General features: G+C 53.9%; 1 protein-coding gene and 1 pseudogene across 1 annotated transcript; both read right to left on the reverse strand.

Annotated features, from left to right (window-relative positions):
- Positions 1 to 16,459, reverse strand: part of LOC131096532 (zinc finger protein 189-like) — a 435,229-nt pseudogene that overhangs the window by 43,497 nt on the left and 375,273 nt on the right.
- LOC131096533 (cell division cycle protein 20 homolog) lies at positions 318 to 4,984 on the reverse strand. Its single transcript, XM_058044868.1, is given in 10 exon segments — positions 318 to 496; positions 803 to 920; positions 1,092 to 1,140; positions 1,142 to 1,360; positions 1,702 to 1,796; positions 2,116 to 2,312; positions 2,668 to 2,796; positions 3,705 to 3,801; positions 4,432 to 4,545; positions 4,766 to 4,984. Coding segments are annotated over 10 exon segments (1,416 nt in total).

Genomic DNA, 16,459 nt, shown 5'->3' on the forward strand with positions numbered 1-16,459 from the left:
GCTTGTAGTCAGCATCTAGATGGGGCAGGTGACATATCTATCTTAGCTGGGACAGAAACAGAAGTACAGCCCTTGCACAGCATCCTTCTGCTAGGCTGTGCTAAGCTCAGGGGCCTCTAAACTGGCCCTTAATTCCTAGGTCTCCACTTCTTGCCCAGATCCCCAGCCTTAGGGAGAAGGACTTGGGTTTAGGAGCCATGGCTTTTTCTTCCATCCGACTCCATTAAGAAAAAGTCAAGTTAAGCAGTTCATTAACATTTAAAATACTGCACAGTGTGTAAACCAAATATCCCCCTCCCCACAACAATCCCGTGCTCTCAGCGGATGCTCTGGTGAAGAATACTGCTTTTGGCTCTGTTTGCCTTCTCTTTCTTCTTCTTCTTTATGGGGTCCATATCAAAACAGCGGCAGATCCGCACTGTTTCATCAGCAGCTGCTGAGGCCACTGCTGTACCATCAGGGCTCATGGTCAGGTTCAAGATTCTATCAGTATGACCTGAAAAGGAGAAGGAATGTGCAATCAGGGCTGAGCTGATCAGCACATGCACATTTACTGCTGTATGCTCCCATGAGCCCTGCCAGCTTGCATAGCTGTCTCCCCAGTGGCTGTGGCAGCATGATTTCAGACCCCAAGCACACACTTGGATCAATGCTATCTCTTCCACAGCCCCATGGGCATGCTTTACTCCTAGCAGCATGGCCCCAGATACTGTCCTGTATCAGTGATGCTGCAGGCTCAAACCAAGGAGTGCAGCTGTCTTCAACCTCTAACAAGCCCCCCACCCAGGCCCTGTCCACCTACCTTGCAGCTCTGCAACCTTGGTCATTGTTGGATACTTCCATATGACCAGCTGATTCTGTGCAAAGCCATGGCCTGAAATGAGCTCCTTATAGTTTGTTGACCATAGGATAGAAGAGACCTGCAAAGAGGCAGTAACACAGGTGAGACAAGGTGCTTGTGCTGATGCTCACCACTCGGAGGCAAGCATTGTCCCCCTCCTTCCCTGTGCCTCTGGGCCTGAGGAGCCAGCAGCTCTGTGGAGGTGTGCTGCCAGAAGGTGTTTGTCTCCAAGCTGATGTTCATCTCTCACCTGGGAACGGGTATCAACAGCACTGAGGCAGGCGCCAGAACACACGTTCCTGGTGCTGAGTGAAGGTCTGTACAGGAGAAAAGTCTCCACCCCCACATTGGGTGCATGGCCAGACGTTCGCCAGACTGTCATTGCCATCACTGGCCAGGTAGTGGCCATCCAGAGACCATTTGAGTCCGCACACCTCCTGTGTGTGGCCAGCAAGGGCGGCCACGTGATGCTCAGCCACTCGGACATCGTGGTGATGGATGTGCCCAGTCCGTGCACCACTGCAGAGAGAAGAGAAGGCTTGCAGGGTCAGGCTGCACATTTTCACCCAAATCCATTTTTGTTGTTGCAAGACTGCTTTACCTGCCACTGGGTTTCAACCAGTGTTACCAGCAACACAGGTCTGTTGGTGTGAGTGAAACACCCACACAAGCTCTTTACAACTTCAGCACAAATTGCAATACAGGAAAGAGGCCTTCTCCTCACAGCCCCAACAGATAAGGCTGAGTAAGAATCCCAAGCCAGGACAAACTTCTCTCTGCCATCCCTAACCCATGCCACACATAGATTGAGGGATAGGAGTTTGCAACAGCTGGTAACTGCCCTTGACCCACTGCTTTACCTGGAGAGGATGTAACTGTTCCAGCTGAGGGTTCCCACATGGCCACAATGGCTGGTCATGGTTCGGAAACGTTTCAGCTGCTCAACGTCCCATAGCTGGAGAGGCAAAGCAAAAATTTCTTCAGAAGAAACCCAATCCTGTTTCTATGCCCTGGGAACCTCACTGCACAGGCTCTGGCATTCAGCTTACTTAGTAAGGGAACAGAGAAAATGTGTATCTCATGACTGTAGCACAGAAGGTAACGCTACTTATCAGAAAACCCCCAAACCAAACCCTGCCTTGCACACTGGGCAGTTCCACCCCACACCAGGGAAGACAAGTCAGGTGCATGGCATCCTTCCTCTGCCAGCCAAGGTTTTGTCCCCAGTTCTGTCAATCCCTAGAAAACACCTCTAGTTTTACTCCTGCATTCACCTGAACCTCAGCACTACTTGTGCCAACAGCAAGGTAGTCTCCATCTTTAATCCATGACACAGAGGAAATGTAAACATCTGGATGCTCCATCTGCGGCAGGGGGATTTTCTCCCTAGTAGTGTGATTCCACAGATAAACAGTGTCATCCAGAGCCACTGCCAGGAAGTTCTGGGAGCTCCAGTCTATGAGATTCAGATCTACACTTTGAAAGAGCAATGCAGGTCACACCATGCTTGGCTAGAGAGCCCTGCCCTTCACCCGTGCTGCTGCAGCAGGTGTGGGTGCACATGTGCACACACACACGTACAGGTGAGGGGGAGCCTTCTGAGTGTCACTATGCCCAGCTGCTGGGGCCAGGTACCCTGCTCCAAGGAACCTACACAGTGCCCTAGACCACTGTCCTTGTAAGGCCACACAGGGACACTCCAGAAGGGGTCTGTGCTAGCCTGGGTACACCAAATAATACAGATAGCCCAGTTACACTGTCCTAGGAACAGCAATCCAGTGGAAAATGTTCTGGATGCCCAGCACTCAACCCTGTAGCCTACTTACAGTAGTCGTTGAACATCTCTGGTGCATCCAAGACCCGTTCTGGCTTTGAGGGAATATTTCTGCTATTCTTCCTGCTGGATCCAGGTGCCATTTTCTGACTGTAGAGCATTTTCAGGTTATTCTGACAGCCTGTGTGCAGGGGAACAAGTTTGTTAACCTGAGTTAGTTTCCTCCCAGCTGAGCGCTGCTCACCCAACTAGGAATCCCTTGGAGTGAAAATGAAGTCCTAAGAGAAACACTCAGAAGCCTGCAGTGCACTAAAATCACTGGCAGTATGAACTGCTGAACAGGGGTGAGCTACAATTTCCTCATTCATGGAAACAAATTTGACAAACACTTGGGTTTTTGAATCCCATTATATTTAGTTGCAGTTTAAGCTAGAAAGTGCAGAGAGTTTGGTGCTCTTACAGACTTCATGAAGGTTTGGAACCTGCAGTATAGGTGAAATGTCACCGTCATCTTTTCATAAAGATCCTTTCTTTAGGATTTTTCCCCCTTCTGAGAAGCTGTGGCCTCAGCAACAAAAGGTAAACAATGGTGTTATCTGCTGCTGGGGAATGCAACAGGTGGATGTGTGATTGGTCTCGGGTGGATGTTTGGATTTACTGACCACTCACAGCAGAGCTGGGTCTCATCCTCTGCTGAGACACAGCCCTTTGTTTATTCATTCTTTTTCTATTCTTAGCTTAGCTAGCTTCTGAGAACTTTCCTTCTATTTCTTTTAGTATAGTAATAATGTAATATATATCATAAAATAATAAATCAAGCCTTCTGAACATGAGGTCAAGATTCTCGTCTCTCTCTCCACCCTGAAGACCCTTGCAAACCCTGTAACAGGTGACCAACTGGCAGTCATAGCACCTCTCCTAAATAAATTCACTGTAACTGTTATGCCCTCCCTCGACCTCAGGAACCTTAAGAAAGGAGACTCCAGCCTGTACAGCTCCCAGAAACCAGTTGATTTCTCCTGTGACCACACACAGAGCCTCTGTGTTGCTGTTCTGCTGCTGATTCAGCTCACAGACTCTGTATCATACCTTCTGGAGCATTCTCTAGTTTTCCACTGAGGTGGAGGATCTTTGCCTCTTCTACATCAAAACCATTCAGATGCACTGCCCGGGCTTTCTGTTGCTCCTACAGATACAAATCACCCTCAGTGCAATGCATTTAAAACAATTCCCACACTGCAATTTAAACAGACACCTAAGTCCCCTTCTCTAAGAATCTGAAGATGCTTGCCTGTGCTGCAAGGGTCAGTCACACAGAGGCAGGTCAAAGCAGCTTTTCCTCAGACTTTCATATATTGTCCTGCTCACATTTTCACACAATGGCAAATTCAGTGTCATTGCCAGTGGGAAAAGCCACAGCCACAAAGCAACCAAATGCTTCATAAACAGATTTCAGAACACAGTGTAAAACATTCCAGAAGTGTTCCCGGTGGAGACATTGTCCTAGAATAGCTACCACCAGTAGTTTCACTTTGCATAGGCTTACAGCTTTGTGTTTGTGTTGCCTGCTACATTTTAACACCTCATTAGTCAAAAGCTAATTTTGCTTCCAGAAGCAGCATAGGCTTAGAGTGCATGGCAGTCTCTACAGCTTCAATCGCATCCTAGGCTCCTGAAGCCCAGAGCTGCAAGTAGTGATGGCTGGGACTTGTCAGTCCTGTGTGCCCACTTGATAGAACCTATAGTTTACAGCTCTGTAAAGGGGCAGGAAGGAGTAGCAGTTATTGAAGTAATTGTAACTTAGCAACATGCTCACCTTCTTGGTAGGGGAATCCTCAGCAGGGTCATTCTCTTTGGTTAGGAGGAAATTTGCCATCTCCATCTGCATAGTGCTGCGGTTGGGAATGTAGCAATCCCGCCCACACTCGTCCTAGCATACAGCTGTGCCAGCAAGGCTCAGCTGGGCGAACAGCAGCTGGCCATGCCCAGTGATCAGAGCTCTGCCCCTCATGCTGGCAAGGAGGTGGGTGGCTGTCAGGAGCACAGCCCACCTCCTCCTGCCTGAGCAGCAGCCGGTAGGGCAGCGTGGCAGAGAGCCCAGAGCCCTGTGGCTACGGACAAGCAGCCTGGGCGAGGCTCCTGCACTCAACCTCTGCCGCTGGTGGCCGGCACTCACTGGGTATCTTGGACGGCGTCTTGCTGGAGCTGTGGGAGCAATTGGCCAGCTTCATGGGCGACACGCCGACGGGGCTGGGCCCGGGGTCGCTCTCCTTGGCCTTGCGCTGCCATCGCGCAGGCGGCGCGGTCGGGATCAGCGTGTCCAGCTTCAGCAGCCCGTGCAGGTCTGGATCCAACAGGAACTGCGCCATGGTCCTGCAGGCAGGCGGGGTTAGCCGTGCCCACCGGCCGGGCTGAGCCTACTCCGACAGCCCCGCCAGCCTCCCCACCACCGGACCGTGCAAGCGCTCCGGCCGCTCCTCCCCGCCAACGCACACCCCCACTCTCCCCAGCCGCTCCTCGGGACACTCCATCAGTCAATATGCCCTCCCTCTGCTCCTCGGGGGTCCTTGATCTGCCGGCACCCCTTCCAGCTGCTCTTTGGGACTCTCTCGGATAAGCGACATTCTCCCTTCCCCTGCCTTTCAAGGGCAATATCGTCCCTGCTCTTTCTCCTCCCCCACTGTGCTTTGCCTCTGCCCTGTGCCCCTGGGGCTGCTCTTGGCCAGGCAGCCTCAGTGGGAGCCAGCACTGGCTGCAGCCCCAGCGGGCCCCCCAGGACAAGGCCCAGCAATTAGGAGGCCAATGAAAGCTCTGGGCAGCAGCAGAACCCTCAGCAGAGTTCTTTAAACAATCATGGACTGGCCACACCTACACTGCAGCCTCACTGGCAATGTTTCCTATGTAGAGTAGACTTTCAAAAGAAGCTGTTTGAGGGAAAGGTGAACTAAACACTCACTGTCTTCTCTTCAAGTAAGTCCAAATTCGGACAGAGCATAAGATGAAGATCAGCTCCAAAACAAGCAGGCCTGCTGGGAACCCCAGCCAGAAGCCTGTTCCCTGACAGAAACCCCTTCCAGGGCCCTTCTGGGCATCAGGAACATGTGCTGTGGTTCCAGCTGCACCTGTGGGAGCAATGGGGAATGTCAGCCCGTGCTGTGCTGCACTGCTGAGCTGGCAGCATGGTGGATGCAGGCAGGACGTTCTCCATTTCCCCCAGAGCTGGGGCCTGCAGGCACCTTGCTGCCCCTTGGCACAGGCTGTGCCACCCAACAAAGCCCAGCAGGCCGAGAGGAGAGCCCGGGGCCAGCAGCAAGCTGAGAGAAGGCCCTGCTCTAGAACCGAGGGAGTTCCACCAGAAGCAAACAAAGATGGTAAGTTGAAGAGATTCCCACTGTGCTCAAAGTATGTCTGAGAAAACTAAGACGTGAGCTTGTCAAAAATCCCAGGAAATATCTGGGAAAAGGTTTTATGTATGTTGGTTGTGACTAGGTACAAAGCTCCTGCAGGAAAAGAGCCTCTGCAGCAGGCTGGCTGGCTGAAGGGCTGTTACTTCTTTCTAGAATAAAGATTACCACTCAAATGCAATTTTATTTTTTATTGTATGAGGGGAAAATATTTTCCAGAACACTAAAACCAGTTTCAAAAATACAGATGTGTTGTGGAAAAAGGAATGAAACATATGGGGATTTCTCTCTACAAGAGATATTTCTAAATATTTCTAAAAATGAAAAGTGAAGACAAAATGAGGTCTTTTTTTTTGATTCTAAAGCTACTTAGAAAAATCTTTAACTGCTATAGGAATTGGGAAGAAATATTTGGAGGTGTGTCTCTACAGAAAACGATTTTAAAATATTTCTACAAATTTCTAATATTTAAAAGTGAAAAATTAAGAAAATGGGGTTGCTTTTTCTCAGGAGCCCCATGCTGCTGCCTGCCCCCTGGGCTCCCCCAGCCCTGGGGACCCCGCCTCTGGTCACAGCAGCCCCTGCCTGGCTCCTGCCTGCCCACACCGTGGGCATCCACGGCTGCTCCTGGCCATGGAGCTCAGCCAGTGCTGCTGCCGGCTGGGCTTTGCTGCTGCTGCCACCCAAACACTGGGATGACGGCACATTCCCTTTAGTGCAACAAAAGAAAGGGCCATCACCTGGCCTGGCAGAGAGCAGGGTTAACTTCAGTGTTGTTTAGATGGCAAGGCCAGGGGGCTCAGGGGCAGAGGAAGGGACATGTTGGGCTCAGGAGAGGCTGGATGGTGCTGGGCTGCTCCTGGGGTCTATAGAAGTAGTCGGGACGGGACAGAGGAGGATCAAAAAAGAAATGAAAGTAGCTTGGGGATATACATGAGGAGAGGAGGTGGCAGTGGGATCTCCGGGAGAATAGGAGATTTCCTTGTCGATGGCTGTTCTGCAGTCTTCTTCTCAGAACTCTTGACAGGGCTACCCAGGACCTTCTAACTGCTGGAGGAGCTGCTCCTGCTTTTTGGGTGTGAGGTGCAGCCACTGTCTTACAACTCTTCTCCAGAGGTGTAACTGTGGAAAGAGGAGGTGGCTGAGGCCTCAGCTGCTGGTGGCACACAGGGAGCCTCTTGCACAGCAGGGCCCAGAGCTGGCAAGGCTCCCCAGCACGGCTGGAGCTGCTGGCTCAGCTTGGCCCAGCTGCACAGCTGTCCCTCAAGGCCTCGGCCAGCAGGGCACGGCTCTGGGCAGGCTCCCTGGCCAGGAGCGGGCCCCAGAGCGCCTCTGCCTTTCAAGGGCAATCTCATCCCTGCTCTTTCTCCTCCCCACCATGCTTTGCCTCTGCCCTGTGCCCCTGGGGCTGCTCTTGGCCAGGCAGCCTCAGTGGGAGACAGCACTGGCTGCAGCCCCAGCGGGCCCTCCAGGACAAGGCCGAGCAATTAGGAGGCCAATGAAAGCTCTGGGCAGCAGCAGAACCCTCAGCAGAGTTCTTTAAACAATCATGGGCTGGCCACACCTACAGTGCAGCCTCACTGGCAATGTTTTCTGTCTGAAGTACAATTTCAAAAGAAGCTGTTTGAGGGAAAGCTGAACTAAACACTCACCCTTTTCTCTTCCAGCAAGTCCATGTTCGGACACAGCATAAGATGAAGATCAGCTCCAAAACAAGCAGGCCTGCCAGTAACCCTAGCCAGAAGCCCGTTCCCTGACAGAAACCCCTTCCAAGGCCCTTCTGGGCATCAGGAACATGTTCTGTGGTTCCAGCTGCACCTGTGGGAGCAATGGGGAATGTCAGCCCATGCTGTGCTGCACTGCTGAGCTGGCAGCATGGTGGATGCGGGCAGGACGTTCTCCGTTTCCCCCAGAGCTGGGGCCTGCAGGCACCTTGCCGCCCCTTGGCACAGGCTGTGCCACCCAACAAAGCCCAGCAGGCCAGGAGGAGAGCCCGGGGGCAGCGCAGCTTCGTGGGCACAAGTCCCCTTTCCCCGGGGCTGTGAACAAGCTCCAAAGGCACCTCCAGCTTTGGCTGCTGCTGGGCCATGCGAGGGCAGGCCCTAGTGGAAGAGCTGCAGCCACCCAGCCCTGCCAAGGGCTGAGCCCTGCTGGCAGCTCTCTCAGGGGAAAGGCCTTGACCTACCCTCACCATCTCCCAGAGGCTCAATCCTGAACGTGGGCTGGGAAGCCAGATCACCTTTAGCAACAGGCTCAGCTGCAAAGAAAGGCAGGACACAACAGCTCCAATGGCACTGCTGAAGATTCTCCTTCAGGCCCAAGTGGCAGTGAGGGCACCTGGGTGATGGGTGCCCTCCAAGGGCACCATGTCTCTGCATTCCACTCAGGAGCAGGGCCAGCGGGACCTCGTGCCTGCAGCGGCCCCACACTGGGATGGAAGGAGCCCCTTGCGGGGCAGTCGGGGCAGAAAGGACTCCCTGGAGCTGCCAGCAGCTCCAAACCCAGCCCCAGGCAGGGCCAGGGCTTGGCAGAGGCAGCAGGAGCAGCGCAGGCTCTCTGGGGCCAGCAAAGGAGCTGAGAAAGGCTCAGCCCTGGGGCACAGTCCTGGGCCCAGCCCCTTCCCTCTCTGCTCTTCTCTGTGGCTGCACAGAGCACACAGAAGGACACAGTGGCATTGCACACAGGAGGAGGATGGACAGCCAAATGCCCCTTCCTCCCACTGACAGCGATCCTGTGGGATCACTCAGGGCTCCAGAAGGGAGCAGGGCATGGTTTCCAGAACTGATCAACCTTCAGAGGAACTTAAGGGAACTGGCTCATGAGTAAGCTCTTGCCACACTGACACAGATTATTCTGTCAGGAAAGGTACATTCAGAACATGCCTCCAACATCTGGCAAGGTCTTCAAAGTACCTTTCACCATCAGTTCCAACTAATCCAAGTCATGATCCCAGGCGAGAAGGGAGCACAGATGTTACAGAACCATTTCCATGGTGTGCTGGGATCCCCTTCTGCCTTGGGGAACTGGGCACTGCAAAGTGGTGGGGTAAGGCCGTGGGAGCCTGTGCTGTGGCTTCTGATCACTCTCCACACTCTTTGCAGGTCTGGTGCAACATGCCTGGAGGGGCAGCTGGAGCAGCCCAGGGCCCTGGGGCTCTCTCCCTCCCACACTGGAAACCCTGACTAAATGCTTGGGGAAATCTGCAGTGCCACAGCTGTCACTCCCAACCCCCGTCCCTCCCTCCTGCTTGCTCACCTGCCCATGGAACAGCTCCCACAGCCCACGGGCACATAGCCAGGCCCTCTCAGGACCCACTGGAGCCTTGCTCTCCCCCTCTGCCCTTTCCCCACCCATGGGCACCCTGTGCCACCGCTCCCAGGTTTCGGGACGTGTCTCCCACGGAGGGAGCCCAGCAGGACAGCTCAGTACCCGAGTGCCCTGAGCCTGCTCGGGACAATTCCTCTGGGCTGTGCTGATCTTGTCTGGGCTGTGCCCGCAGTGCCAAGCAGCAGAGAGGGCAGCTCAAGCCTCAGCAGGGCTCAGGCCCAGAGGCACAGCAATTACCTCCTGTGGCTGTGCCTGGCATCACCTCCCTTCCTGCAGGAAATGCCACCTTCCATAGAGCCTCTCTGTCCATCCCTTGAGAAAGGAGGAGGCACAGCTGGATCAGATGGAATCATTGCACATCCAGGAGGTGGCCTCTTCAGGAGGCAATACTTGTCCAAAACACGGGGTTTGGAAAATCCTGATCCCCCCAGGCCTTTGGGACTGGCTATGGCCCTCCCTCCTCGACGCAGCCACACCTCAGGATGTGACTGGGGACCGGGAAAATGCAGGGGATCCTTGGTGAGTTTGGTCTGCCTGTCAGCTGATGCCCAATACCTTCCTGCAGAGGCTGGGGAGAAGTTGCAGCCAGGCCAGGTGGGGAAAGAGCCCTGCAGGGCATGGAAGCAGCAGCAGGGTTCCTGCTGCCATGGATCCCTTCCTGCTGTTCCAGGCTCGGCGTGTCCCTATGTCCAGCCAGAGCCCTCGGCTGCTGAGTCCTAGGACAAGGCTGAGGGAAATGCTCTCACCATTCCCTTTGAGCAGTTCTGTCACTATTCGTTTCAAGATGTTGTTCGGCTCATGGAGTTTCATGTGTCCTGGGGCTTTGTTCTTCCCTCTCAGAGGACCTTAACAGAAAGAAGTTCCATTTCCTAGGAATGGATGCCACAGAAGCAGGGCTCAGCCTGTGGGGTCAGCAGGGACAACACTACTCACCCCAGCGATGGGAGCCAGGCTTCTCTGTAGAAATCAGCAAAGGGGCAGGAAAAGTCCTCCCTGCAGACACATCTGTAACACAACAGTCACAGTAGCTTGTATAACCTGGTTGCTGTGAAGTTGTCAACAATTATTACTGTGTAGGACAGTGAGAACATACCTGAAGGAGGCTCCAAAGGCTTCAACACTTTTCTCAACCAATCTAATGGGGAAGCCTTTCGAGCAACCTCATCTAGAACAGAGCACAGATTAGAACATTTTTCAGGGTGTGTTGGGATCCCCTTCTGCCTCTGGGAAATAGGCACTGCAAGGGGGTTGGGTACGGCCATGGGACCCAGATGTAAATGGGTAAGGTCAAACTGCACAGGGGCCTCGGGAGCTCTGGGCAGGCTCCTGGTCACTCTACACCCTCTTTCCATGACCTGTGCAACATCCATGGTGGGGCGGCTGAAGCAACCCAGAGCCCTGAGAGCTCTCACTTCCACAGCTGCAACTCCTGCTAAATCCCCGGGGAAAACTGCAGCAGGCAGTGCCACAGCTATCCCCCTGTCCCCCTCCTGCCCCTTCTCCATCCCTTTCTACCTACTTCTGTCTCTCCAACCGTCTTTCCCCTGGGACAAATCCCCCAGCACACTGGCACATAGCCAGGCCCACTCAGGACACACTGGAGCCTTGCTCTCCCCCTCTGCCCTTTCCCCACCATGGGCACCCCGTGCAGCCACTCCCAGGTTTCGGGACGTGTCTCCCACGGAGGGAGCCCAGCAGGACAGCTCAGTACCCGAGTGCCCTGAGCCTGCTCGGGACAATTCCTCTGGGCTGTGCTGATCTTGTCTGGGCTGTGCCCACAGTGCCAAGCAGCAGAGAGGGCAGCTCAAGCCTCAGCAGGGCTCAGGCCCAGAGGCACAGCAATTACCTCCTGTGGCTGTGCCTGGCATTGCCTCACTTCCTGCAGAAGAGGCTGTCCATGAGCCACTTCTTCCTCCAGGAAAAGCTTCCTTCTGCACAGCCTCTCCATCTGCTTCTGGAGAAAAGAAAAGAGAGAGCTGGATCAGATTGGGCTGTTCCCCATTGGAGAGGTGGCATCTTCAGGAGGCAATGCCTCTCAAAGACATGGTTAAGATTCAAGAAATCCCTTTCAACTTTTCGGGTAGGCCAGGGCTCTCCCTTCTCCATATAGGTGCCCCTTCTGATTTGCCTGGAGATGGGAAATTGCAGGGCATCTCATGCCTGTGTCGCGGTTTGGTCTGCCTGTCAGCTGATGCCCAATGCCCTCCTGCAGAGGCGAGGGAGAAGCTGCAGCCAGGCCAGGCTGGGAAACTGCCCTGCAGGGCATGGAAGCAGCAGTGGGGCAGTGAGCCTGCCATGGATCCCTTCCTGCTGTGCCGGGCTTGGCGTGTCCAGATGTCCAGCCAGAGCCCTTGGCTGCTAAGCCCCAGGTGAAGGCTGAGGGAATGCGCCCACCTTGTCCTGCCTGCTGCATTTCCTTCAGCATTTCCCTCATTTGTTCAGGTGGCTCATGGGGTTTCTTCTGTCCTGTAGCTTTGTTCTTTCCCCTTGGAGGACCTTAGAGCAACACGGTTCCATTTCCCATGATTGGATGCTACAAAAGCAGGGCTCAGCCTGTGGGGTCAGCAGGGACACACTACTTACCCCTGCGATGGGAGCCTGGCTTCTGTATAGGAATCATCACAGGGACAGGAAAAGTCCTCCCTGCAGACACATCTGTAACACATCAGCCACAGAAGCTTCTGCCATCTCTGCTCAGCTGCACGGACACCACTGAGCTGCAGGAGCGGTGAGGGGATTGCGCAGGGTGAGGGCACACATGTGCATGGCTCTGTCCTGGCACCTGCAGCGATGCCCCCCTGGCCGAGCTTTGGGCTCTGAGCTGGCAGCTCTCCCAGGGGAAAGGCCTTGACCTACCCTCACCATCTCCCAGAGGCTCAGGCGTGGATGCGGATTGGGAAGCCAGATCACCTTCACCAACAGGTTCAGCTGCAAAGAAAGGCAGGACAGAATATCACCTGTGGCACTGTAGGAGATCCTCAGGCTACAGGCAAGGCTCAGCCCTGGGGCACAGCCCTGGGCCTGGCCCCTGCCCGTTCTACTCTTCTCTGTGACTGCACACAGCACACGGAAGGACACAGTGGCATTGCACACGGGAGGAGGATGGACAGCTAAATGCTCCTTCCTCCCACTGACAGCGATCCTGTGGGATCCCTCAGTGCTCCAGAAAGGAGTGGGGCAAGGTTTACAGAATTCTTCAGCCCTGACTTAACGTTAACGAAAATGGCTGATGGGTGAGCTCTTGCCACATGGACACTGATTATTTTGCCAGTAAAAAGGGAAATTCAGAACTTGCCTCTGGCGTTCGCCAAGACATTCAAAGTGTCATTCACCTGGACTTCCAAATCTTCCAAGGCGTGATCCAAATCTAGAATGGAGCAAAGACCTGAACCATTTCCTTCGTGTGCTGGGATCCCCTTCTGCCTTTGGGAACAGGGCACTGCAAGGGGGTTGGTTAAGGCTACGGGAGCCAGGTGTGAATGGACAGGGTTAAACTGCACAGGGGACGCTCAGCATGGGGTCCCCCCGCCCTCGGGACCCCACCGCTGGTCACAGCAGCCCCTGCCTGGCTCCTGCCTGCCCACACCGTGGGCATCCACGGCTGCTCCTGGGCACGGAGCTGACCCAGTGCGGCTGCCAGGTGGGCTTTGCTGCTGCTGCCACCCGGACCTTGGGGTGACAGCTCCATATCTTTATTGCAACAGAAATGCTGGGCCGAGCTCTGCCCACCTTCAGTAGGGGCCAGAGATCAGGGCCAGTGCCTTCAGGGGGAGAGGACCTTGTTTGGGTGGTGGCAGCACCTGCACAGCAACAAGTTGGTAAAGCAACTGTGACAGGGGCATTGGGCATGGGCATGGCGATGGGGAATGTCTGGTACAGGTGTCCCAGACTGAGGCGTTTGGCCGCTCCTGTGAAGCTGCAGACGGACGCCTGTTGAGACAGGAGGTTGCTGAGCTCCCAGTTGCAGCTGGCACACAGAGACCCTCCTACCCAGCAGGAGATTCCCACTGTGCTCAAAGTTTGCCTCTGAAGTCTGAGAGGTGAGCTTCTCAGAAATCCCAGAAAATATCAGGGAAAAGGTTGGTTGTTGTCGCTCAGTAAGAATGTCCAGTGGGAAAAGAGCCTCTCCAGTACGTTGGGTTACTTGTGATGACTTAGTTCTTCTTAGAGTAAAGATCACCAATTAAATTCAGTTTTATTTTTTATACTGCAAGTATTAAAGTGTTCTACCTGTTTCAGAATTCTACAACTACTTTGAAAAATCCTGAACTCCTGTGGGAAAAGGGAAGAAATATATGGGGATTTTTTTCTACAAAAAACTGTTTCTGAATATTTTGAACAATTTCTGCTATGTAAAAATGTAAAATGAAGACAAAATGGGGTCACTTTTTCTCAGGAGCCCCGTGCCCAGCAGCTGTCTGCCCAGCCCTGGCTGTGCCCAGACAAGCAGCTCTGCCAGCGCAGACACCTGAGCTGAAGGCCAAAGATGTTGGTGGACTCAGGCCCTTCCCTGGCAGGAGAGCTGCACCTCCTGGCCGGGCTGGACACCAGGGCAGGCATCTTTGGGGACAGAGGGTCCTCTTCTGGGTGGTGAAGGCAACAGCATGTCCCCAGCAATAAGCTGGTAATGCAGCTGTGGGGAAGGGACAATGGACACTGGCACAGAGATGCAAGATGACAAGTCCAGTTGATTCTACAAGTGTAAAAATGTTCAAAGTTATTCTGAATTCTAAAAATACTTTGAAAAATCCTTAACTACTATGGAAAAAGGGGGACAAATTTTTTGTGATTTCTTTATTAGGAAAAAAATAAACCCTAACTATTTCTAAAAGTTTCTAATTAATAAAATGATGAACTAAGCTAAAATATGGTGTCTCAGGAGCCCCATGCTCGGACACTGCCTGCCCACCCATGGCTGTGCCCAGACAAGCAGCTCAGCCTGTGCTAGTGGTAGCTCACAGACACATGAGCTGAAGGCCAAAGATGTTGCTGTACTCAGGCCCTTCCCTGTCTGGAGGGCTGCACTTCTGGCCTGGCTGTAGAGCAGAGCCAGCCCCTATGGGGACAGAGGGTCCTGTTCTGGGTGGTGGCGGCAACAGCATGACTCCAGCAACAAATTGGTATTGCAGCCATGGCAGGGACAATGGACACTGGCACGGAAATGAGAGATGACAGGTCCAGTTCTCCCTGGCTGAGTTATTTGGCCAGTCTTGTGAAGCTGCAGAGGCACTCCTGTGAAGAGAGGAGGTGGCTGAGCCCCCAGCTGCCAGTGGCACACAGGGAGCCTCTTGCACATCAGGGCCCAGAGTTGGCAAGGCTCCCCAGCACGGCTGGAGCTGCTGGCACAGCTTGGCCCAGCTGCACAGCTGTCCCTCAAGGCCCTGGCCAGCAGGGCACGGCTCTGGGCAGGCTCCCTGGCCAGGAGCGGGCCCCAGAGCGCCTCTGCCTTTCAAGGGCAATCTCATCCCTGCTCTTTCTCCTCCCCACCATGCTTTTCCTCTGCCCTGTAGCCCCAGGTGCCTCTTTTGCTCCAGGGCAAGGCCATGGCTGTAAATGCCTTGGGCTGCAGCTTAGGCCAGGGTGTAGCAAGGCTCTTGTTGTGCCTGCGGCGCAGCCTGCCAGCCCCAGCGGAGCCCGGGGCCGCGGCCCTTCCCCACCAGGGCTGGGGCTGGCCCGACAGGGGCACGGTGGCTCCAGAGGCCCCGCACGGCCCCCAAGGATGGGCTTCACCCGCCCGCCGGGCCTGTAGGCTGGGCCTGAGGCTTTGCAGGAAGCTTCCTGTTGGCTTTGCACAGCGTCGTCTGAGAGTGGCCTTTGCTGTGCTGAGAAGACTGAAAAACCCCGCTGCACACCTCATGAGAGACGCCTGCAAGCCTCAGTAGAGACCATCATTACTCCCTTGTGCCTCATGAGGGATCCCTACACCCCTCAGCAGGGACCTGAAAATATCCCTGTGTGCCTCACAAGGAATCCATGAGCACCAATGCAGAGACCCCAAGATGGCCTTGTGTGCCTCACAAAAGAACCCAGCATCCTGCCCACCTTAGCAAGGACTCAGCTCCTCTCCAGGCCTTGACAGCAAGCACTAAACTTCCACGGTAATCGCAAGGCAGTCAAGCCCCTGCCAGCCTTACAGATGTCTCCAGTCACTTCAACACCATAGAAAAGATCCCAAATCCCCATAGAAGCTCATGAGGAAACCCAGCCACACGCACTATTTCCAAAGGACCCAAAGCCCCGCACATCTTAGTGCAAAACTCAACACGCACAAGACCCGCCTCTCCAGTTCGTGTGCCTCATGACACAGCCCAGTCATCTCCCAGCATTACAGGAGTACCCCATACCCTGCATGCCAGAGAAAAGCCAGGCTTACCATTAACTCTAGCCAACAGTGTGTTCCCTGACAAGAATCAATTCCCTTCGGGGAATAGGGAACGTGTGTGGTGGGGTCGGCTGCACCTGTAGGAGCAATGGGGAGCGTCTGCCCATGCTGTGCTGCACTGCTGAGCTGGCAGCACGGTGGATGCGGGCAGGACGTTCTCCGTTTCCCCCAGAGCCGGGGCCTGCAGGCACCTTGCTGCCCCTTGGCACAGGCTGTGCCACCCAACAAAGCCCAGCAGGCCGAGAGGAGAGCCCGGGGCCAGCAGGAAGCTGAGAGAAGGCCCTGCTCTAGATCTGAGGGAGTTCCACCAGAAGCAAACAAAGATGGTAACTTGAAGAGATGCCGACTGTGCTCAAAGTTTGTCTGAGAAGACTAAGACGTGAGCTTGTCAAAAATCCCAGGAAATATCTGGGGAAAGGTTTTACGTATGTTGGTTGTGACCAGATAAAAAGCTCCTTCAGAAAAAAGAGCCTCTGCAGCAGGCTGGCTGGCTGAAGCAGTCTTACTTCTTCCTAGAATAAAGATTACCACTGAAATGCAATTTTAGATTTTTATTGTAAAAGGGGAAAAAATTTTCCAGAACTCTAAAACTAGTTTTAAAATTAGAGATGTGTTGTGGAAACAGGAATGAAACATTTGGGATTTTGTCTCTACAAAAGATATTTCTAAATATTTCTAAGAATGAAATAAGAAGACAAAATGGGGTCACTTGTTCTCTTGATTCTAAAACT

This window comes from Melospiza georgiana, unplaced genomic scaffold (genome assembly GCF_028018845.1).
Source record: "Melospiza georgiana isolate bMelGeo1 unplaced genomic scaffold, bMelGeo1.pri scaffold_51, whole genome shotgun sequence".
NCBI lineage: Eukaryota > Metazoa > Chordata > Aves > Passeriformes > Passerellidae > Melospiza > Melospiza georgiana.